The sequence below is a fragment of the Elephas maximus genome, chromosome 13 (assembly GCF_024166365.1).
Source record: "Elephas maximus indicus isolate mEleMax1 chromosome 13, mEleMax1 primary haplotype, whole genome shotgun sequence".
In the NCBI taxonomy this organism is placed as follows: Eukaryota; Metazoa; Chordata; class Mammalia; order Proboscidea; family Elephantidae; genus Elephas; species Elephas maximus.
This window is the reverse complement of record NC_064831.1, coordinates 60,970,200-60,995,158: the sequence shown is the minus strand read 5'-3', so window position 1 is coordinate 60,995,158 and position 24,959 is coordinate 60,970,200. Positions and strand designations below refer to the sequence as shown.

At 39.2% G+C, this 24,959-nt stretch overlaps 1 protein-coding gene across 1 annotated transcript in view; it reads left to right on the top strand.

Annotated features, from left to right (window-relative positions):
- The first annotated feature begins 428 nt into the window (after window positions 1–428).
- The window catches only part of UACA (uveal autoantigen with coiled-coil domains and ankyrin repeats), a 104,269-nt gene continuing 79,738 nt past the window's right edge, over window positions 429–24,959 (top strand). The window contains exon 1 of the mRNA XM_049905582.1: window positions 429–684. Within this exon, the coding sequence (XP_049761539.1) occupies window positions 604–684 (81 nt within the window). The 5' untranslated portion in view covers window positions 429–603. The remainder of the gene's footprint in view (window positions 685–24,959) is intronic.

Below are 24,959 nucleotides of genomic sequence, written 5' to 3'. Positions count from 1 at the left end.
ACTGGGATTTGTGTAGTACAACAGCAGGAGAAGGAAGGGAAATTGTTCTTTCTAGCAGGTTCGTGTGCAGGTAAAAAGTAACCAGACGGAAGAGAACTTTATTTGGGAAAGCGCACGTGGGTGAAAAGATGAGAGTCCAGGGAGATTAGAGTTGGTGTAGGCTGGACGCCAGTGCTCTCTCTAGACCCTAAGCTCCACCATCCAAGTAGGTGGCCGCCCATAGTCGGGAGTCCAGCCCTCAGCGCCACTCCACGCCCCAGCCTGCCCACCAACCCCAGCAGCAGCCCCGAAACTTTTCCGCCAGCAGGGAGAGGAAGGGTGTTATTAAATTTTAAAGGGAAGTCCCTCCCCCTTCCCGGTTTCCGATTGGTCGGAGCCGGCCCCACCCCCGCCAGGGCCGCGGGCGTATTGGCTGCAGGAGAGGAGCCGCGCCGCAGGCCCCGAGCCCACGGCCGCCCGGGCCCCTAGGTGGCAGGTGGGGCCGGTACGTCTGTGCCGCCGCCACCTCCTCCTCGCGGCGCGCTTGCTGCCTGCAGACTTCAAGGTTCGCGCGTGGGGCAGGCGCGCCGGGCCCGCCGGAAGCGGGACTGCCACGAGTTGGCCATGAAGAGCCTCAAGTCGCGCCTGAGGAGGCAGGACGCGCCCGGCCCCGCGTCGTCCGGCTCCGCCGCCGCAGCCAGCGCGGTGAGTCCCGCGGTCCCTGCGCGCCCGGGCTTCTCGGCGCTCACTCCGGCAAGCCCCGGAGCTCTCCGTCCCGAAGCTCGCGCGTCGCCGTCGCCGTCTTTCCCTCAGGCGGTCGCGCTCTGTCGGCCCTGGGGTCTCCTGCGCTCCCGGCTCCTCCCTCAGGCCGGGGCTTCGCGTCACCCCGCAGATCATGGGGACCCTCCCCGCCTGTCTGTCGCCTCACCCGGGCCTCTACGGGTCCTTTCCCCGCCCCTCCCGAGTTTCCGAACTTATGGACGAAGCCCCTGTGCTTCAGGATTCAGTCTCCCCGTCCTCCTAAACTCGGGGCTGCTGGTTATCCCCCAGCCCCTCGCCTCTCCCGGACTTTGCCCCTGCGCCCCACATCTGTCCTGGCCGGGCCCCGTCGGTCCCCGGCCAGGGGTGCAGCCTCTGCTGGGGACGCCGGACCTCTGGGGCCCCTTGGTGGCGCTTCCTTGCCTCAGAGACGCCAGCCCTACCAGGCTGGCGGGACGTGGTGCGCTGGCCGCCGTCGGTGTGTCACCCAGTTAGGATTTTGATTTCCGAGTGAGGCAGTGATGGAATCAGGAGTCCTTGTAAAGACAAAACCCTAAATGGGTGGTGAGCCTGGGGATCGTGAAACTGGGGAGGTGGCTGTCCTGTTGCGCCGTGTAAATATCCCCGGTGGGGCAGATCCACGCGGGACCCGTCCCTTGGGTATACTGGTCTGCTGCTCGACCTCGGAGTGCAGGCTAAGAATAGCCAGGGCCTCTCGTAAAGTCGCGGGGGAACAGAGATCTTGATAAACAGCCTGCCTCCAGATGTTGGGACTGAGATAATTCGGAAAATTAGAAGAATGGCAATGCCTTCTAAATTCGTCATTATTCAAATAAAATGCTATGTAAAGTCATGAAAAGACAGAACCGTAAAAGATGTAATACTCAAACTGCACGGCGGCTCACTTGTAGTAATTAAAATAGACCTTTGTCATTTCCCACAGATTTTCTCAAAGATTATGTGCTTTTTCACGAGAATACTCATTCATCTGTCTTTGCTTTTCAGTTAATCCAGATTTGTACCTTTCTCTCCACCTGACTGTTTCTAGGATGATTGTGCTTAGACAAAGGAAATCGTGGGGGTAGGAGGCTTTTTTATTCCCAATCCAAGAAAAGAGAATAGATTCAGAAGCATGATATTTGAGTTGTTTAATAAAATGTAAGTGTTACAAGCTCCTAGAAAAAGATCACTTTGTTTCACATTATTTCTAACAATTTTAATAGAATAATTTTTAACAATAATTGCCAAAAATGACAATGGTATTTTCAGTTACATAGTAACTGTAGTACAGGCTGTGTTTTTGGCTTTATAATATATGTTTTGCATGTTTATTAGCTGTATTTTCCCGTTGGGTTTGGTTTGTGCCAAGGATTCACAGCGCCACTTGGACGTTTATAAGCCTTAAATGTGTTATGCTGTTTTCCCTTCTGGAACGGTATAGTATTTTGTGGTTATTGGTGTCATTGGCATGTCAGTTTGCATTGTATACACTTGGAACATGACATGCATCTCTCTGAGCTTAAATCTGTAGCGCTCAGGAAACCGAACATCATCTTATTTTTCTTAAAATGAAGGCATAAAAACAGATAATGCATGCTGTTAAAAGAACCTGTCTGCTTAGAAAAAGTGAACGTCTCATTTAAGTTAAATACTGGAATAAATTTTGCAAAATTTTTTTAAAAACTTGTGCTTTAGGTGAAGGTTTACAGAATAAATTAGTTTCCCACTCAATAGTTGATGAACAAATCGCTCCATGACATGGGTGGCAATCCCCACAATGTGTCTACACTCCCACCGTTAGCATCCTGAGTTCCTCATTTCCATTTGGCAGGCTTTCCTGCCCTCCCCTGCTTTCTCATCATTGCTTTTGGGCAGATGTTGCCCCTTTGGTCTCATATAGATGATTGTTCTAAGGAGCACTTTCTTCATGGGTGTTATTGTTTATTTTATAGGCCTGTTGATAATTTGGCTGAAAAGTGATCGCCAGGAATGAATTCAATTCCAAGTTAGAAGCGTGTCTAAGTAAATGCTTTACAATCTATAAAATCTCTGATGTCAAATTTGATCACATGTATAAGTATTTGATTGTTTCTTAAAAAAGTTTTTTTTGCCTTAAAAGTATTTAAAATTTTATTTATTTTTGAGTAGATAATGTAAAAATATATATATATATATTTTTTTACATGGTTTAAAATTTGAAAGAGACAAAAATAAGGCGAAAAGTCCCTCTCCCACCCTGTCCTTCAGCCACCCTGTGCCCCTGCTCAGAGGCCGTTGGTGTTATTGGTTGCTTTTGTGTCCCTCCAGAGAAAACTTAGCATGTACCGGCAAATATGAATGTAAACACCCACCCTCCTTTACAAGTGGTAGCATACTATACTCACTGTTCCATATGTTGGCCCTTTTTTAAGTGAGTATCTAGGTACATCAGAGCTTTTTGCTATCATATAAAATGCTGTGATGAATAACCTTGTATATATTTTAAGTGTGTGTGTGTGTGTGTACCTATAGGATCAGTTCCTAAACGTGGAATAGTTGAGTGAAAGAATATGCTCATTTGTGATTTTGGAGAATGTTGTCGATTTCCTTCCATATGTTATGTACCCAGTATATGAGAAATTATTTTTCCCATGCTTTTATTAATACTCTGCTCATATATTTTTTTAATCTTTGCTAGTCTGATTGGTATCCCAGGATAGTTTAAATTTTATCTCCTTTATTATGAATGAAGTTGAGCATCTTTTCATATTTTTAAGAGCCTTTTGAACTTTTTCCCCTTATTTTTCTATTGGACTGTTTTTTTTTTCCCTATTAATTTGGATGTACTTTACATAGGGAAATTGGCTTTTTTAATGTGAATAATATTTTTTTCTCAATTATTTGTCTTACAACTGCCATATAGGAAGTGGTTATTTTTATATAATTGAATTTGTCAACCTTTTATGACTTTTAGGTTTATGTTATACCCTGGCCTTTTCCACTGTGCAATATTAAACAACAAAAAATTCCCCTAATTTCTTCTTTTTTTTTTTAATTGACTTTTTTCACATAAGACCCTGCTCCATTTGGAATTTATTTTTATATAAGGTAATAGATCTTGCTTTCTTTATTCTCCTTTTTTCCATGTCTGCCTAATTTGAATCTTGAAGCAGTCATTTAATTATCATGGAAATGATCACAATTTGCTCTGCACAATTTTAATTTGAGAAAAAATTAAAAATTTATATTTCATAACTATTTTTCTTGTGTCTTTAAGCTTTCTAATCTGAAGGAGACGCATGAACAATGTACTGAAGTTAAATATTTTATGTATGGGGTTTTGTATGTGAAATATACACGATTAATGATAATTCAGATTACATGCACAAAAAGGTAATTTTTAAATATTCTGAATAGTACCATGGTTATAAATATGCTAATGATTTAGGGCTCAATAATCTCTTTTTTTTTTTTTAAAGAGAGATTATGTTTATAGACATATAAGTAGGTGTAGTTCACGATGAGGCAGTTGGTTAAGTGCTTTACCAATAGCCAAAAGGTTGGAGGTTCCAGTCCACCCAGAAGCACCTTAGAACACAGGCCTGGTGATCTGCTTCCGAAAGGTCACAGCCTTGAAAACCCTATGGACGTGTTCTGCTCTGTACACGTGGGGTCGCCATGAGTGGGAATCGACTTGACAGCAACTGGCAATAACAACAGTTCACAATTATAAATTGTAGTTAAAACACATCCGAGTTAGCTGTTTACTTGCCGGACCTGGAAAGAGATGCATCCTAGTAAAATCATAAACTCAGACTATTTTTGCTGTTCTATCTTTTCTTTTAACTTTAATTTTATTGTGGTAAAAGATATGTATAACAAGTTTGCTATTGGAACTGTTTTTAAGGGTACAATTCAGTGACATTAATTCCATTCAACAAGTTGTACTACCATCATTTGCTTTTATTTTTAATACCTCACTAAATTGGAGCTTCAGATTTGTGCTGAAAGGGATAATTAAATGACTGCAAATGCTTTTTCAGACCTAGTCAATGATATGTATAGTCAGTTATATTACAGTTATATGTACAGTGAGAATAGGCTTGTTTCAGCTAGCTTAGAGTTGGAAGTTTGAGCTCTTAAAGGAAGTTAAGGACCTGTAATTGCAGAACTGGTAAAAATAAATACAGTGTTGTCCAAAGATGCACTAGGTACACATTAGAGATAGTGCCAACAAAACATTATCTGCAGGTATTTAGGAGACGGATTCCACTGTAGCCTTAGCTCAGCATTTGTTGCTGAGTAAATTCTTTTTTTTTTCTTCTGCTGGTGGCTGAGTAAATTCGTGATTGTAACAATAATCTCTTAGAGAGTCTGCAAAATTTATTTTTGCTGCCCTTTTTCTAGGCTACTGTTAAAATGGGCAATGAATTTTATAAACCAGCAATTAACTGTGTCATAAAGCATCTTGCTAATGCCTCAGCACCTGGAAAAAAATACTGGTATTTCTAAAAGAATTTTAAGTTACAATTAATAGCAACTGATAAAAAGCTTCTTTTGGTTCCCACTAAGAAAGGAAGTTTGAGATGTTTAGAAAGCATAAATGAGGATGAAGTATGATTTTGTTTCAGCTGTGGTTTTGAAACAGAGGGCTTTGGATTTTCCACTCAGGAATATGGGTGTGTTTGAAAAGATGTCAATGTTATTATAATAATAGTGACTTTTGGGTAATGTGAATGATTAAGATCACGAGTTGTTATATATAGTTTAAACTCATGATACTTAATTGAGCACTGCTTACTCATTTTCATTAAAGAAGCCAACCTTTAATTAAAAATACTTACCTTAATTAAAGCTTTTTTCAACCAATTTCCTAAATTATCCCTGCATTGTATTCTCCGGATTCTTGAAGAACAACATAAAGAAGTCCTCTTTTTATGCTTTTACTTCAGCCTAACAGCAGTTTTGCCTAGTTCATCATGCTGATTTGAATTGCTGAATTTTATTCTAAGACCAAAGCAGAATGTGAAGTTGCTTTGGTTAAGTCTTTTGGTACATAATGAATCTAAGAACCTAAGTGATGAGTAGTTAAGGATTTTAATTATTTATCATGTATTATGCACATTTTTAAAATTCAAAATCATTAGTTTAGGAATTAGATCTTGCTCAGTAGTTGCCTTATTTAGTTTAGAAAACATTTATGGACCACTAAGTCTAGGCTTAAGAGTGAATTAATAATTAGGTTCTCTTTTGAAAAAATGGATAACTCCAAGTTGGGAGCTAGGACATGTACAAAATGAGCCTGGAATACCTTGTCATACCAGAAAGGCAGGAGGCTATCAAAGATTAGGATTCTGGAGCCAACTTGACAGAGGCTCCCACTTAGCCAAAGGTGGGACAGTTTGAATATCAGTAAGCGTAAAACTGCAGTGGACTGAAATCTTGGAATCCATGATGTCATCATAGTGATGATTAAAAAAAAAAAACCTAAAACTAAAAAACCTTGCTTTTAGGGGATGCTTGGGAACTGATGCATTCTTTTAAGATCTGGAAAATAAAGGGAAAGAATTGAACATTAATCATGCTTTTCCTGTGTGAAACCTCAGGGCAACCAAATAGTTGGTCATGGGAAATTTCTGTTTATATAGGTGTTTTATCTCAGCTAATAGAAGGGCATTAGTATATCACAATTTTACAGCTTCTAATAAATTAATGGATCTAGAGTGTACACATTGATCATCAATAGTTACTAAAGTCTCAAAAAGAAGGACAATTAGACATCTTTCATCTCTTGGTAGAAATATTCATTACTACGTATTAACAGTCTTGCCAAAAGAGTTAACCTGAATATAATCATGCCTCCAGATCTGACCACCAGTTTACAGAAAATATGGGGATATGGGGATGCAAATCAGCAAAATTCTGATCTTAGGAAACTGTATAGAACAAATGGCTTGGTTTCTTCAAAAATAAATTATAAGAAAAAGAAAAAGATGGAGTGGAGATCTAGAGATTAAGAGACATGAGAGAGATATTAATCAATCCCAGTGGTGGACTTCATTTAGCCCTTAATTGTAAAAAATAAAAGTTTGTAATACAAATGAGGAAATATAAGCACCAACTGGATACTTGATGATATTATGGAATTATTATTTTAAAAATATAAACGGTGATAGTAATGTTGTTATGTTTATAAAGAGTCTTTATCTTACAGAGATTCACTCAGAAGTATAGTATTACTGGGATAGATGGGAGAAGTGTGTTAGGATTAAAAAAATGAATTAATAGTTGTAACTGAGTGGTTCCTGATACTATTGTATTTACTTTTGTGTATATGTTAAAATTTCTGTAATAGTGATAGTCATGGTCTCTCTATTTTAAGAGAACTAGATAAAAACAAGAAACTGTAATATAAGAGTATAATACAATGTTAAAGAGCCGTAATTGCTATGGAAGCGCAGATGTGTGGGGCTGGAGCCAGGAAAAGGTAGAAAGGTGATGCAGGAACCTGGGCCAGAAAGACAATTTGAACCGCTTTCTAAGCAAAAGAACAGCAAGTGCAATGGTATGGAGCTGTGAAATTATATAGCCCACGGAGGGAGCATCGGGTTTGGAAACTAGCTTTGGTTTTATGGTAAGCAGTGGTGTAGATAATTTATAGACTAATCATCAAATAAGAATTTCAGTGAAAGTAAGGGGCTAAAGGGTGGCAACTAGGGGATATAGCTAAAGGAAGGTTTTTCTTTCTTTATTGTTTTTCCACCCTTTTTCTGTCAGTTTATCATACTGTGGTGGCTTGTGTGTTGCTGTGATGCTGGGAGCTATGCCAGTAGTATTTCAAATACCAGCAGGGTCACTGTCTTAGTCATCTAGTGCTGTTATAACAGAAATACCACAAGTGGATGGCTTTAACAGAGAGAAATTTATTTCCTCAAGTAGTCTAGTAGGCTAGAAGTCCACATTCAGGATGTCAGGTCCAGGGGGAAGGCTTTCTCTGTCTATTGGCTCTGGAGGAAGGTCTTTCTCATTAATCTTCCCTGGACTAGGAGCTTCTCCTGCAGGAACCCCAGTTCCAAAGAACACGATCTGCTCCCAGCGCTGTTTTCTTGGTGGTATGAAGTCTCCCACTTTCTGCTTGTTTCCCTTTCCTTTTATCTCTTGTAAGATAAAAGGTGGTGCAGGTCACACCCCAGGGAAACTTCCTTTGCACTGAATCAGGGATGTGACCTGAGTTACATCCCACCCCAGTCCTCTTCGACATAATCCAATCTTGTAGCATTAACCACAGGCAGAGATTTGAATTGCAATGTATAGGAAAATTACATCAATCTCAGAATGGAGGACAGCCACACAATACTGGGAATCATGGCCTAACCAAGTTGACACATATTTTTGCGGGACACAGTTCAATCCATGACAGTCACCCTTGGTGGACAGGTTTCAGTGGAGCTTCCAGATTAAGAAAGACTAGGAAGAAGGACCTGGCGATCTACTTCTAAAAAAAAAAATTGGTCAGTGAAAACCTTATGAATGGCAGCAGAGCATTGTCTGATATAGTGCTGGAAGATGAGCACCTAAGGCTGGAAGGCACTCAAAATATGACTAGGAAGAGCTGCTTCTTCAGAGTAGAGTTGACCTTAATGATGTGAATGGAATCGAGCTTTTGGGACCTTTATTTGCTGATATGACTCAAAATGAGAAAAAACAGCTGCAGACATCTATTAATAATTGGGATATGGAATTACAGAGTATGTATCTAGGAAAATTGAAAGTTGTCAAAAATGAAATGGAATGCATAGAGATAGAAATCCTAGGCATTAGTGAGTTGAAATGGACTGCTGTTGGCCATTTTGAATTGGATAGTCATATGGTCTACAATGCTGAGAATGGCAAATTGAAGAGGAATGGCGTCGTATTCATTGTCAAAAAGAGCATTTTAAAATCTATCCTGAAATACAGTGCTGTCAGTGATAGGATAATATCCATTTGCCTTCAAGGAAGACCAGTTAATCTATTATTCAAATTTACCTATCAACCACTAAGGCCAAAGATGAAGAAATTAAAGATTTTTACCAACTTCGGCAGTCTGAAATTGATCAAACATGCCATCAGGATGCATTGATAATTACTGGTGATTGGAATGCAAAAGTTGGAAACTAAGAAGGAGGATTGGTAGTTGGAAAGTATGGCGTTGGTGATAGAAATGACACCAGAGATAGCATGATAGAATTTTGCAAGACCAATGACTTCTTCGTTGCAAATACCTTTTTTTTCAACAACATAAACAGCAACTATACACATCAGCCTCGCTGGATGGAATACACAGGAATCAATTGACTACATCTGTGGAAAGATATGATGGAGAAGCTCAATATCATCACTCAGAACAAGGCCAGGAGCTAGCTGCGGAACAGACCATTAGTTGCTCCTATGCAAGTTCAAGTTGAAGCTAAGGAAAATTAAAACAAGTCCACCAGAGCCAAAGTATGACCTTGAATATATTCCACCTACATAAATCATCTCAAGAATAGATTCGATATACTGAACACTAATGACTGAAGACCAGATGAGTTGTGGGATGACATCAAGAACATCATACATGAAGAAAGCAAAAGGCCATTAAAAAGAGAGGAAAGAAAAAGAAGACCAAAATGAATGGCAGAAGAAACTCTGAAGGTTGCTCTTGAATGTAGAGCAGCTGAAGCAAAAGGAAGAAATGATGAAGTAGAAGAGCTGAACTGAAGCTTTGAAAGGGTGGTTCGAGAAGACAAAGTATTATAATGAAATATGCAAAGACCTGGAGTTAGAAGAGCAAAAGGAAAAAGACACTTGGCATTGAAGAAAAAATTTAAGACTCGAGCTGCAATTTTAAAGGATTCCATGGTGAAAGTATTAAATGACACAGAAAGCATCAAAAGAAGATGGAAGGAACGTACAGAGTCACTGTACCAAAAAGAATTGGTTGATGTTCAACCATCTCAAGAGGTAGCATATGATTAAGAGCCAAGAGTACTGAAGGAAGAAGTCCAAGCTACACTGGAGGCATTGACAAAAAACAAGTCTCCAGGAATTGACGGAATACCAGTTGAGATGTTTCAACAAATGGGTGCAACACTGGAAGTGCCCACTCCTCTTTGCCAAGAGATTTGTAAGACAGCTATCTGGCCAACTGACTGGAAGAGACCCAGATTTATGCCCATTCCAAAGAAAGGTGATCCAACAAAATGAAGAAATTATCGAACAATATCATTAATTTCACACACAAGTAAAGTTTTGCTGAAGATAATTAAAAAATGGTTGCAGCAGTACATCGACAGGGAACTGCCAGAAATTCAAACTGGCTTCAGAAAAGGACATGGAACAAGGGATATCATTGCTGATGTCAGATAAATCTTGACTGAAAGCAGAGAATACCAGAAAGATGTTTACCTGTGTTTTATTGACTATGCAAAGGCATTCGACTGTGTGAATCATAACAAATTATGGATAACATTGTGAAGAATGAGAGTGCCAAAACTCTTAATTATGCTCATATGGAACCTGTACGTAGACCAAGAAGCAGTTGTTTGAGTAGAACAAGAGGATACTGCATGGTTTAAAATCAGGAAAGGTGTGCATCAGGGTTGTATCTTTTCACCATACTTATTCAATTTATATGCTGAGCAAATAATCTGAGAAACTGGACTATATGAAGAAGAGTGTGGCATCAGGATCTGAGGAAGACTCAATAACAACCTGCTGTATGCAGATGACAGAACTTTGCTTGCTGAAAGCAAAGATGACTTGAAGCACTTACTGATGAAGATCAAAGACTACAGCCTTCAATATGGATTATACCTCAACGTAAAGAAACAAAAGTCCTCACAAGTGTACCAATAAGCAACATCGTGATAAAAGGAGAGAATATTGAAATTGTCAAGAATTTCATTTTACTTGGATCCACAGCCAGCGCCTATGAAAGAAACAGTCAAGAAATCAAAGGACATATTGCATTGGGCAAATCATCTGCAAAAGACCTCTTTCAAGTGTTAAAAAGCAAAAATGTCCCATAGCACTAAGGTGTGCCTGACCCAAGCTATGGTATTTTCAACTGCCTCATCTGCATGTGAAAGCTGAAAAATGAATGAGGAAGACCAAAGAAGAATAGATGTCTTTGAATTATGGCATTGGCAAAGAATATTGAATATACATACCATGGACTGCCAGAAGAAGGAACACATTTGTCTTGGAAAACAGCTAGAATGCTCCTTAGAAGCGAGGATGGTGAGACGTCATTTTTCTTATTTTGGACATGTTATCAGGAGGGCCCAGTTCTTGGAGAAGGACATTGTCTTAGTCTGGGTTCTCTGGAGAAGCAAAACTAGTAAAACGCATAAATATGTGTATAACCAAAAACAAAACCCAGTGCTGTCGAGTCGATTCCGACTCATAGCGACCCTATAGGACAGAGTAGAACTGCCATATAGAGTTTCCAAGGAGTGCCTGGCGGATTTGAACTGCTGACCCTTTGGTTAGCAGCCGTAGCAGTTAACCACTACGCCATCAGGGTTTCCAAATATGTGTATAGAGAGATTTATATCAAGGAAAATGGCTCATAGGTTTGTAGAGACTGAAATGTCCCAAGTCCATGGGTTAGGCTGGAGGCTTCTCCTGATGCATGAATCCGCAGGGGCAGGCAAACCCAAGATTGGCAGGTCAGAGAGCAGGACTGTTGCTCACAGGCTTCGAAGATTGATGAATCCCTAGATCGGCAGGCAAGACTGCAGGTAAACTGCTAGCTCAAGTTTCAAGAAGCGGAGGTCAGATGAACAGGAGCCAGCTGCAGGATCCAGAGTGAGCAAAAGCCCACGAGACTTGCTAGAATGTCCACTTATATTGGCTACTCACAGCAGATCTCATCATGGGGGGTGATCGCATTATATCAAATCTCAACCTGGAAGTGATCACAACATCATACAACTGCCAGAACACTGGGAATCATGGCCTAGACAAGTTTACACACAGTCTTAACCATCACAGACATCATGCTTAGTAAAATAGAGGGTCAATGAGAAAGAGGAAGACCCTCAACAGGATGGATTGACACAGTGGCTGCAACAATGGGCTCAAACATAACAATTTTAAGGATGGCACAGGACTGAGCAGTGTTTCTTTCTCCCCTACTAGGGGGTTGCTGTGAGTCGGAGCTGACTCAACAGCACCTAATCACAACTACAACGTTGTTTTTTAATTTGAATTAAAAAGTTGAATTCCTTGACGAGTTTAAACCGTTGAGAGGTCTCTGAGTGGAGTCAGTAAAGTTTCATCTTCAGAAATTCTCCTCTTAGTGAGTTAACAAGTTCACCTTTCTCTCTTCCCTTTCCCTCTAGAATTAACTCATTGCCAGGAAAATTTTGTTTGTAACATTCCCGTTTAGCTTACAGTTGTATCCTTTGTGTACAAATCTTGATCCAAATGTAATAGATTTAAACATTATAACTCGTGCACACTGTTTCTGCTTCATCTCTGTCATGTGGAAACCTTTACCATCCTGCTATAGGTTATGTGAACGCTTGCCTCTTAAACATGAGAACAAATTGTTGAAAATCTTCACTTGCTTGATGTTATTCATGTGAGAGAAGTCAGATTGATTTCTATAGGAAATTTGCCTAAAAACATGATTGAAGTGCATTTCCTGAAATTATAAACAGAATGATGGGATAGTACAAAAATATTGCATTACTTTCCTGTAAATTGTAGAACAGTTAAAGCTTTCTATCTTTTATATAGTTAGAAAAAGTACAGCAAAACCTGTGAAAGCCAGAACCTGTATAAGGCAGAAACCTATCGTAGAAAAAAAAACTCAAATATTTTCCACTAAAACGAGCAAGAGAAAAGTGGTAAGATTGCACCTGCCAAAGGTGGAAAACTTTCGAGATCCAGATAAACAAGGCAGTCCCGTCGAGTTCCGGCTCTCACAGGCTTCACTCTAATATCTTTTCCAGGTTTAAAAATATAGCACAAAAACCCAAGAGTGAATTGGCTTCGTTTGTATTCACAAAATATTTTTGTCTGGCCTTATATTCTCAGGAATCCTGAATATTGTTGACACTGACTAATTGATTTCCAAGTAGTATAATCTCCAAAGTGATGTGCAGAAGATGAACTGATACACTTGAGTCACCAGACCTCTGACAGAGGAAGGAGTATGATCAGTTGTAATTATATGATCAGATCAGATCTGGCTAGTGCCCTCAAGAGAAAAGTAGTTGCATAACTGAACCGTTTAGGACACATGGCTGTCTTGTTTTAAAAACCTTTTTTTTCCCCCCACAAAAGTAATATATGTTCATTGTAGAAAACAGAATGTGGTTGAAGATGAAGAATGAAGCAAGTTATGCATAATGCAGGTGTTCATGCCGTAGACCAGTGGTCATGCTCTTTTAAAGACTCCATATGCCTCTGTTAAATATGTTGACTCATATTTGATTCTAGTAAAATTTGTATTTAAACCTTATAAGTAATTTGAAATGATTGGAGGAGATGCAAATGTCTGATTAGTAGTAGTCAGTGAAAGCTAGTACATCAACTTAAAAACAGAACAAAACAAACCCTACTTATAAGAGATTCAGTGCCAGTGGCCAACATTTATGGAGCATGTATTTCTGAGGTGCTGTTTTAAATTCTTTACCTGGATTATCTCACTTAATCCTTGCAGCAACCCTAAGAAGTGGGTACTATCACCACCATTTTACAGGTGGAAGTTAAATAATTTACGTGGCCAAGGTTCTGTGGCTAGTAAGTAGAGAGAGCTAGGTAGCCTAGCTCAGGAACGCATGTCCTTAACCATTATGAGCAGATATTTCAAATGTAAAAGTAAGGGATTTGTATCTTAAGCCATATACTGCAAAATTTTCGTGGAGGGGTTTTTTGAGGCAAGGAAAGCCTTTTTTTTTTTTTTTTTTGTATGCAAAACCAATTTGTACCTCCTCCAACAGTGTATGAAATTATTGCATTCTCTACACCCTTGCAATGATGGGTACTTTTATTTAAACGTATTCGTCAACCTGATAGAAAAAAAATCGTTATTGCTTTAACTTATGTTTTTTGACTTCTAGGGTATATGAACACATTTCCATGCTTATTGGCCACTCTGATTTCCTGTTTTAGGATTTGTCTGTTACTTGATCATATTTTCTATTGATGCCTTTTTAATATTGATTTTAAGAGATTTATGTCTTTACTTTTGCTACTTGGGCTGTTGTAGCAATGGGAATAGTGTGTGTCTCACTATAGTTGTATTTCTGTCCCCTTTCCTTATATTTTAAACAGGTTTTGTTTTATATAGGGAGTCCGGTAACTCAGTAGTGAAGTGCTTGCCAGCTAAGCAAAAGGCCTACAGTTCGAAACCACCAGCTGCTTCGTGGGAGAAAGATGTTGCGGTCAGCCTTGGCAATCCTATGGGGCAGTCACTATAGGGTCACTATGAGTTGGAACTGACTCATGGCACCTGAGTTTTTTTGTTGTTTTATTATTTAATTTTGTAATAATTGATACTTGAAGGCTCTTGGCTACTTTGCACTCATTGTAAAGAATAAGTAGCGAAATAAAAGTCTATTTTATTGTAACGCTTGTCTTGAATTCTACATTGTTTGATAGTAATACTGACATAGTGTCCCTTCTGCCTTTTTGCTTTTGTGTGTATATGTTCACCCATTTCATACACCACTGGAGGGAGTACAGACTGGGTTTATGTACCAAAATAGGCTTTCCTTCCTGCCAAAAACCGCTCCACCAAAATTTGCAGTATGTGGCTTAAGATACAAATCCCATACTTTTACATTTGAAATGGTATCTGCTCATAATGATTAAGGACATGGGTTTCAGAGTCAGACTGCTTCGCTCTCTACTTGCCATAGAACCTTGGCCAGGTAACTTATTTAACTTTCTCCTGTAAAATGGTGGTGATAGTACTGCTTCTTAGGGTTGCTGTAAGGAGTCAGTGAGATAATCCAGGAAAAGAACAGTCCCTGGAAAATACATGCTCAGTAAATGTTAGCTATTGGCACTGGGAGGAGCCCTGGTGGCACAGTGGTTAAGCGCTCAGCTGATAACTGAAAGGCTGGAGGTTCGAACCTGCAGCTGCTCCATTGGAGAAAGATGTAGCAGCAGTCTGCTTCTGTAAAGATTACAGCCTTGAAAACCCAGTGGGACAGCTCTACTCTGTCTCATAGGGTCACTATGAGTCAGAATTGACTTGACGGCAGTGGATTTGGTTTGGGTTATTGGCACTGGATCTCTTATAGTTTTGTTTTTTTTTTTTAAAGCACTAGCTTTCATTGCATACTGCTAATTAGTTAATCGTACCTTCTCAAATCATTTCAAATTACTTGTAAGTTTTAAGTACAAAACTTACTAGAATCAAATATGAATAAAAAAATTACCTAGTATATATATGTTGTCCTATCATCCTTGGTTTTAGTTTTAGATATTTAAGAGGATGTATGGCTGAAGTAAGTTCTGAGAAGCCCGTATAAGTAAATATCGTTTGGCTTACTCTCTGGAGGAATGTGTGTGTGTGTGTGTGTGTGTGTCTGAAAGACTATCCACTTTTTGGAGGGATGACACATTTTTAATATTGACCTTATTATTTGTATGCCATCAAGGTTTGACATTACCTCTGTAGGTAAGGTTTTTGCTTTCAGATGCACAAATAATTTTTTTTTTTTTTATCTCAGTGACTTTTGGTTCATTTTTTTTTTTTTGGGGTGTGTACAGTAAAAATTTATTATTTTTATAAAAATATCCCTGTAGTTATCATAACAAAAACAATTTTCATGAGCACAGTTTACATGTATCAATATACCTACAAGCCTAAAACTCTGTGCTAATTTGCTTTTTGAATCTTTTAATGCGCTTCGGTCAGAGCTGCCACTGTTACCCAATTAGAGGGATGCTTCGAATCCCGTGGTTTCATCTGCAAGTGCTACGGTCATGTGCTGTTTTCTTTTGTTGCTGTTGGTGTTTTTATAGTAGCTGATTTTGTCAAGTTTTCTGGTGTTTTAGGTACAATATTGTGTTAATATTTGTGAACCTGTATCAGTAACTTTTTTGAGAATGAAATAGTAATTAAAGGAAAAAGAGGAGTGATATATAAGAATTACAATTTATGAATAACATTGGTACAAAAAAACATTACTGAGGATTCTGTATGGTCTGGTACAGGAGGAGGTCCATGGGAGGTTGACATACTGAGTTATAACACTGGATGATGCCAACCCTAGTTATGCCACTAAATCTGCTCACATCACTCCCTCCTTCTGTCTGGAATCTTACTGCTTTCTGAGGCTCTTCCTTTAAGAAATAAAATCCTTGGCAAAGCTCGCAAGTCCTACCCTCCAGCCTCATCTCGCCCTGCTATCTCCCAGGCTCTCAACACCTTCTTTCAGTACCTTCCTCATAGCTGTTTCCTCTCTGGAAGGCTCCTTCCTCCTCCATTGCCTCCTCCCCTGCTCTTCCTTCAGCTGTACATGTATGTCTCTGGAAGTCTTCCTTGACCTCCCCATCACAGGGCCTCAAAACACCAACTATCTGCCCTATATGGCGCATACCACAGTTGTAATTAAACGTTATTTATGTGATGTTTTTGATTTGTGTCTGCCTCCTTATTGGGCTATGATCTCCAAGAGCCCACCAACCATGTTTGTCCTTCTCTTCTGTATCTCCCAGTGCCTGGTAAAATGCCTGGCACATAACAGTTTCCTGTAAATACCTGAATAAATAAAAGAAAGCATTTACTCAGTTTTCTGCTGTAAAAACTGAAGGTAGTTAGATCCACCTCACAGGGTTTGTATGAGGATTTTTTTATGTGTATATGTGATTTAGGTGAAAGTTTACATAGCAAATTAGTTTCTCATGAAACAGTGATACACAAATTGTTTTGTGACATTGGTCTACAGCCCTGCAATGTGTCAACACTCTCCCCTTCTCCATCCCAGATTCCCTGTTTCCAATTTTACAGTTTTCCTATCCCTTCCTGTCTTGTCTTTGCTTTTGGGCTGGTGTGTCCATTAGCCTTGTATACACGATTGAACTATGAAGCACATCTCTCATGTGTGTTGTCGTTGGCCCTATAGAGCTGTCTAATCTTTGGCTGAAGGGTGAACCCCATGAGTGACTTTAGTACTGAGCTAAAAGGGTGTCTGGGGCCTAGAGTTTCTTCAGCCTTTGTCAGACCAGCAAGCCTAGTCTTTGTGTATGTGTGTGTGTGTGAATTTGAATTTTGTTCTACATTTTTCTCCTGCTCTGTCTGGGACCCTGTATTTGTGATTCCTGCCAGAGCAGTCAGTGGTGGTAACTGGGCACCATCTAGTTGTTCTGGGCTCAGTCTGGTAGATGTTGTGGTAGTTGTGGTCCATTAGTCCTTTGGACTAATCTTTCCCTTATGTCTTTGGTCTCCTTCATTCTTCTTTGCTCTACCTGGGATGGGACCAATGGCTGTATCTTAGATAGCCTCTCCCATGCTTTTAAGTCCCGAGTCTTACTACAGTCGGATGTAGAATATTTTCTTTATAAACTTTGTTATGCCAATTGAGCTAGATGTTCCCTGAGACCGTGGTCCCCAGGCCTCAGTCCAGCAGCTCCGTCTCTCTGAGCGTTTGCATGTGTCTGTGAAGCTTCTGTGACTTTGCCCTGGTCAAGTTGTGCTGACTTCCCCAGTATGGTGTACTGTCTTACCCTTCATCCAAGTTACTACTTATCTACTCTCTAGTTAGTAGATCTGTCTCCCCTTCCTTATAACCATCAAAGATTGTTTCTTTTTGTGTGTAAACCTTTTCATGTGTTTGTATAATAGTGGTTTCATACAGTATTTGTCCTTTTGTGATTGACTTATTTCACTCAACATAATTCCCTCCATATTCATCCCACGTTGTTACATGTTTTGCAGATTCATCATTGTTCTTTATCCTTCCATAGTATTCCATTGTATGCATGTACATAGTTTGTTTATGCATTCATCTGTTGATGGGCACCTAGGTTGCTTCCATCTTTTTACTATCGTGAATAAAGCTGCAGTGAACATAGATGTGCATATGTCTATTCATGTGATGGCTCTTATTTCTCTGGAATACATTCCTAGGAGTGGGATTGCTAGATTGTGTGGTATTTTCTAACTTTTTAAGGAAACACCATGTTGTTTTCCAAAATGATAATACCATTTTGCATTTCCACCAGCAGTGCACAAGAGTTGCAATCTCTCTGCAACCTCTCCAACATTTGTTATTTTCTGTTTTTTGATTTGTGCCACTAATGTTTTGATTTGCATTTCTCTAATGACTGGTGATCATGAGCGTTTCCTCATGTGTATGTTAGCTGCCTGAATGTCTTCTTTGGTGAAGTGTCTGTTTGTATCCTTTGCCCATTTTTTAAATAGATTATTTGTCTTTTTATTGTAGAGGTGTTGGATTTTCCTGTAAATTTTAGACATTAGAACTTTGTTGGATATGTCATAGCCTCCCAATTTTTCCCAGTCTGTAGGTTCTCTTTTTACTCTTTTGGTGAAGACTTGATGAACATAAGTGTTTAATTTTTAGGAGATCCCATTTATCTAGCTTATCTTCTGGTGTTTGTGTATTGTTAATTATGGTTTGTATTCTATTTTATGCTGTGTGTTAGGGCCCCTAGTGTTGACCGTATTTTTTCTTCCATAATATTTAGTTTTTGGTTTTATATTTAGGTCTTTCATCCATTTTGAATTAATTTTTGTGTATGGTGTGAGGTATGGGTCCTGTTTCATTTTTTTACAGATGGACATCCAGTTTTGCTAGCACTGTTTGTTTAAAAGACTGTCTTTTCCCCTTTTAATGGACTATGGGCATTTGTCAAAGATCAGGTGGCATTACTCTTGTTGTTGTTAGGTGCCGTCAAGTTGATTCTGACTCATAGTGACCCTAAGGAGAATATAATGAAACACTGCCTACTCCTGCAGCACCCTCACAGTTGTTGTTATGCTTGAGCCCATTGTTGTGGCCAGTGTATCAATCTATCTCCTTGAAGATCTTGTTCTTTTTCACTTACGCTCTAATTTACCAAGCATGATGTCTTTCTCCAGGCACTGATTCCTCCCAATACCTGGCAGTATACTTCTGAAAAAAATTAGCCGTTGAAAACCTTATGAATAGCTGCGGAACACTGTCAGATACAGTGTCGGAAGATGAGCCCCTCAGGTTGGAAGGCACTCAGAAGATGACTGGGAAAGAGCTGCCTTCTCAAAGTAGAGTCGACGTGGATGGAGTCAGGCTTTTGAGACTTTCATTTGCGGATGTGGCATGACTCAAAATGAGAAGAAACAGCTGCAAACATCCATTAATAATTGGATTGTGGAATGTATAAAGTACAAATCTAGGGAAATTGGAAATTGCCAATGAAATGGATATATAAACATATAAACATTGATACCCTAGGCATTAATGAGTTGAAATGAACTGCTATTGGCCATTTTGAATCAGACAATCGTATGGTTTACTGTGCAAGGAGTGACAAATTGAAGAGGAATGGCATTGCATTCATCGTCAAAAAGAACATTTCAAGATCTATCCTGAAGTACAACGCTGTCAGTGATAGGCTAATATCCATACACCTATGAGGAAGACCAGTTAAATACAATTTTATTCAGATTTATGGACCAATCAGTTGGCATTAGATAGATGGATTTACATCTGGGCTCTCGATTCTGTTCTGTTGATCAACGTGTCTGTCATTGTACCAGTACCAGGCTGATCTGACTACTATACCTGTGTGTAGTAGGTTCTGAGGTCAGGTAGTGCGAGGACTCCTACTTTGTTGTTTTTCTCCAGTAATGCTTTACTTATCCAGGGCCTCTTTCCTTTCCATATAAAGTCAATGATTAGTTTTTCCATCTTGTTAAAGGATGTTATTGGTATTTGGATAAGGATTGCATTGTATTTGTAGATTGCTTAAAATTTTTTTTTTTTTAGGTAGAGTTGACATTTTCACAATGTTGAGTCTACCTATCCATGAGCATGGTATGTTTTTCCATTTATATGGGTCTCTTTTGGTTTCTTCTTTGTTTTTTAGTTTTCTTTGTATAGATCTTTTACATCCCTGGTTAGATATATTCCTGAATATTTTACTTTTTTAGGTGCTATTATAAGTGGTATTGCTTTCCTGATTTCCTTTTTGTAGTTCTCTTGATTGGTGTGTAGGATTTTATATGTCTTTCTTATATCCTGCTGCTCTACTGAATCTTGCTGTTAGTTCCAGTAGTTTTCCATGGAGTCTTTAGGGTTCCCTGTGTATAGTGTCATATCACCCATGAATAAGGATAGTTTTACTTCTTCCTTACCAATTTGGATGCCTGTTATTTCTTTTTCTTGCCTAACTAGCACTTGCTCTAGCTAGGACTTCTAGCACAATGTTAAATAGGAGTAGTGATAAAGAACATCTTTGTCTTGTTCTCACTCTCAAGGGGAATGTTTTCAGCCTCTCTCTGTTGAGAATGATGTTGGCTGTTGGTTTTGTATTAAAAAAAAAAATACCCTTTATTATGCTGAGGAATTTCCCTTATGTCCCCTTTATCAGATGCCTTTTCTGTGTTGATTTAAATGATCATGTGATTCTTTTCCTTAGTTTTATTTAAGTGGTGGATTATGTTGATTGATTTTCTAATGTTAACCATCCTTGCGTACCTGGTATGAATCCCACTTGGTTGTGGTGTAGTGTTTTTTTTAATATGATGCTTAAGTCTATCGGTTAGAATTTTGTTGAGAATTTTTGCATCTATATTCATGAGAGATATTGGTCTGTAATTTTCTTTTTTGTGGTGTCTTTGCCTAGTTTTGATATCTAGGTTATGCTAGCTTCATAGAATGAATTCAGAAGTATCCCTTCCTTTTCTACGTTCTGAAATAGTTTGAGCAATCCTGGTGCAAGCTCTTCTCTGAATGTTTGCTAGAATTCTCCAGTGAAGCCATTTGGGCGAGGCATTTTTTGTTGGAATTTTTTAAAATTATTTTTTGATCTCTGCTTGTTATGGGTCTGTTCAGATATTCAGCCTCAATTTGTGTTTAAAATTTTTTTTTTTTAGGTAGGTAGTCTGTTTCTAGAAATTTGTCCATTTCTTCTAGGTTTTCAAATTTGTTGGAGTACAGTTTTTCATGGTAATCTGTTTTGATCCTTTTTATGTCAGTTGGGTCTGTTGTACTGCCTCCCATTTCATTTCTTATTTGGGTTATTTGCTGCTTCTTCTGTTTTTTTTTTTTTTTTTTGTCAGTTTGGCCAGTGGTTTGTTGATCCTTTCAAAGAACCAACTCTTGGTTTTGTTGATTCTATTGTCTTTCTCTTCTCTATGCCATTTATTTCTTCTCTGATCTTTATTATTTCCTTTCTTCTGGTGGTTGTGGGCTTCTTTTACTGTTCTCTTTCTATTTGTTCAAGTTGTAGGGCTAACATTTGTATTTTGTCCCTTCTTTTTCGGGGTGTGCATCTATAGCTATAAATTTATCTCTGAACACTGCCTTAGCTGTGTGCCATAGGTTTTGGTATCATGTGTTTTCATTCACATTTGATTCTAGAAATTTTTTGATTCCATCTTTGATTTCTTCTGTTACTCAGTGGTTTTTAAGTGAGGTGTTATTCAGTTTCCATGTATTTGATTTTTTTCTTTGCTTTTCCTGTTATTCACTTCTGCTTTTATGGTATTGTGATTAGAGAAAATGCTTTGTATTACCTTAATGTTTTTGATTTTGTTGAGGGTTGCTTTGTGGCCTAAGATGTGTTCTCTTCTGAAGAATGTTCCATGTGCGTTGGTAAAGAATTTATAATTTGCTGCTGTTGGGTGGAGTGTTCTATATATGTCTATGAGGTCAGGATGGTTGATTGTGGCTTTAAGATCTTGTGTATCTTCGCTGAGCTTCTCTCTAGGTGTTCTGTGCTTTACCAAGAGTGGTGTGTTGAAGTCTCCTACTATTATTGTGGAACTGTCGATTTCTCTTTTCAGTGCTGTTAGAGCTTGTTTTATGTATTTTGGAGTCCTGTCGTTGGGTGCATAGGTATTTATTATGGTTATATCTTCATGGCAGACTGTCCATTTAATCATTATATAATGTCCTTCCTTATCTTTTATGATGGATTTTGCCTTAAAGTCTGTGTTATCTTAGATTAGTATTACCACTCCTGTTCTTTCTTGGTTGCTGTTTGCTTGATATATTTTTTCCATCCTTTGATTTTTAATATATTTTTGTCCTTGTGTCTAAGGTGTGTCTCTTGTAGACAGTATATTGATGGTTCTTTTTTTTTTTTCAATCCATTCTGTCACTCTATGGGTACATTTAGGCCGTTTACATTCAGTGTGCTTATTGATAGGTGTGAGCTTATTGCTGTCATTTTGTAGTGCTTTTTTTGTAATGTTGATGTTTTCTTTCTTCCTCTTACTCTTCTGTGATGAGTTCCTTTTGTTTGTGCAATTTCTTTTCATTTCCTCCATTATTGTAGATAGTGTATTTACCGAGACTTTATGTTTTTCTTCTTTATTTTAATGAGTAGGTTTGTTAATTTTCTTTGTGGTTACCTTGAAATTTACCCTTATCTTCCTAAGATTGTGCCAGTCTTTTATTACTTGATATTGCCTTGACTTCACCTCCATTCGAAAGTTCTATATCTACATTGTGTACTCCCCCTTTTATTATTCTAACACTGTTGTCATTTACAGATTGACATCTCTAGTTCCCTGTTTTGAATCTTTTTAGTTTTGTTTTATCCTTGAGAGTTCATTACCTAGGTTGGTATTTGGTCATACTGACCTATGTCCTAGATTCAGGTTGTTATCTTCTCAGTGACTTCCAATCTAATAATTTATCCCTTCATTTAAGGGCCAGGGTTCTAGGATTGACATCTGTATCAGTTGTACTTGGGTTTTCAGGTCTTTGTTGCAGTGGGATGACTTAGTGCATCTGACTAGTCCGCCATCTTTGGTGAGGATTGGTTCATTTTTGTTATACCGGACTGTGACATTTTCCCATCATTCAAAAAAAGAAAGACTGCACATATACATCATGCTTTTTAAAGTAAAAAGGTGGACAATGAGTAAAGAAGACTGAAGAATTGACGACTTTGAACTATCGTGTTGGTGAAGATTGTTGAATATACCATGGACTGCCAGCAGAATGGACAAATCTGTCTTGGTAGAGATACAGCCGGAATGCTCCTTGGAAGCAAGAATGGCAAGACTTGGTCTATGTACTTTGGCCATGTTAGCAGAGGGATGAGTCCCTGGAGAAGGACATCATGGGGGAGCTTTATAAACAGATAATACAAAGTGGTAACTGCTGTGCTAGAGGAATTTACAAAGTACTGATCCAGTCTGGGGCTGTGGCATGAGAGTCCGTGAAGATTTTTGTAGGATGAGCTTCTTACTATGAGGCTTAAAAAAAGTGAATGGGAGTAAACCAGGAAGGATGAAATTCCTATCAAGGTAACAGCAAGGGCAAAGGCAGGGGGCTGTGGGGAATATCATGGAATTTGGGGAGGAGCAGTTGGATGTCAGCTCAGTGATGTGGAATCCTAAAATAATAGGTAAAGGAATTGCGTAGGAGATGGTCAGGAGAGGAGGTTTTGGAATGGCTTCACATATGCCACATTTAAGAGTATTGGACTTTGCCCTGTGGATCCGGAAGCAGGGAATCACATGGCCTGATTTGTTGAAGATGGATTACTGCGGCAGCTCTGTTCAGGATGCGTCTGAGGGAGTCGGGACTGAAGGCAGGTGCATCAGTTATGAGGCTGGTGCGATAATACAGGCAAGAATTAGTGAGGGCCTGAATCATTACAGTGCTGGCATGGATGGAGAAGAGGGCACAAGGTAGAGATACATGAAGCACTGAGACCCAGAGAGGTTGTGACTTGCCAAAGTCACACAGTCAGACCCCTGCCTGCTAGCCCCTCTGTGCTGAAAGTTAAGCTTTATTAATGAGAGCTTTTCCTGTATAAACACTGAAGAAACAACAGCAAGTTTCCTAATTGCTTAGATCTAATTGCATTCCTGCTGTTAAACTGTTTTAGTAGCATGGGAAAGGGTGGGTCACAAAAGAGGAAGGAACTACACTTAGGACTCATTATAAACACTTTTGGGCGTGGTGGTGTGTTTGTGTGTACTCTTGAGACAAATTAAGCTTCTCATTTAATTCAATGAGACGACCATATACTTTTTAATTTTTTTGTGGTTCCGACCTTTAAGAAACTTTCCTGTGGTTGCTCTTGGCTGTTTAGCATTGAAGACATTCCTTGAAGAGTGCCATAGAGGAGGAGGAACACTGTGGCATGATGCAGATGAAACCCTATTCAGTAGTCATTTTTGCATGAAACTTACTTATTAAAACTAACATTCCTAACCATATTGTAACCAAAAACCAAACCAAACCCAGTGCCGTCGAGTCGATTCCGACTCATAGCGACCCTGTGGGACAGAGTAGAACTGCCCGTTAGCATCTCCAGGGAGCACCTGGCGGATTTGAACTGCTGCCCCTTTGGTTAGCAGCCATAGCTCTTAACCACCATGCCACCAGAGTTTCCAAACCGTATAGTATACAGTTGTTTTTCAGTGTTCCTGGGGGACAACATTTACTCAGTTAAGTAATAATATTTGGGAAAAAAGATTGAAATAATAACATTTCCATTTAAAGTGTGAATACCCTTGCTTAAAAATTATAAACCACTTTAAACACAAGGCCAATTTTACAAAAGGACCGAGTTTTATAAACTTCCTGGAGTGCGCCTGTTCTCTACCTTCATAATTCAAAGCTTTAACTATCCTAATTGTGTGCTTGTAGGTGACCCTTTCTTTCTGCTGGGCTTAGTGGTTTTCAGTTCAGTACCATCACTCTAGCACATGTAGGTCTTGTGTTTCTTTGAAAGGGCACAGAGATATGATGGTGTTGAGTGCCAAGGCTTACTACAGGACAGACCTTGTGGGTGGGGAAACTGGGGTGCTCTGTTGCTTGCCTGCTGTTAAGTGTAATTCCTATTGGCTTGGAGCTGAGATTAGAACCGTAGGCTCTTGCCTCACATTTTGGCACATTGCGTGACCCTGAGATTGAGTCTCTCCTTAAATTTTGTGCTCTAAACACCTCACCCTGGACCCAGTCCTGCTCACTGGTACATCATTGGGTTAGTAAATTATTCCGTTTTCTTTTCTCTGAAGGAAAAACTGTTGTTTTTCGCCCAGAGACTTGAGAACGAGGATCTTT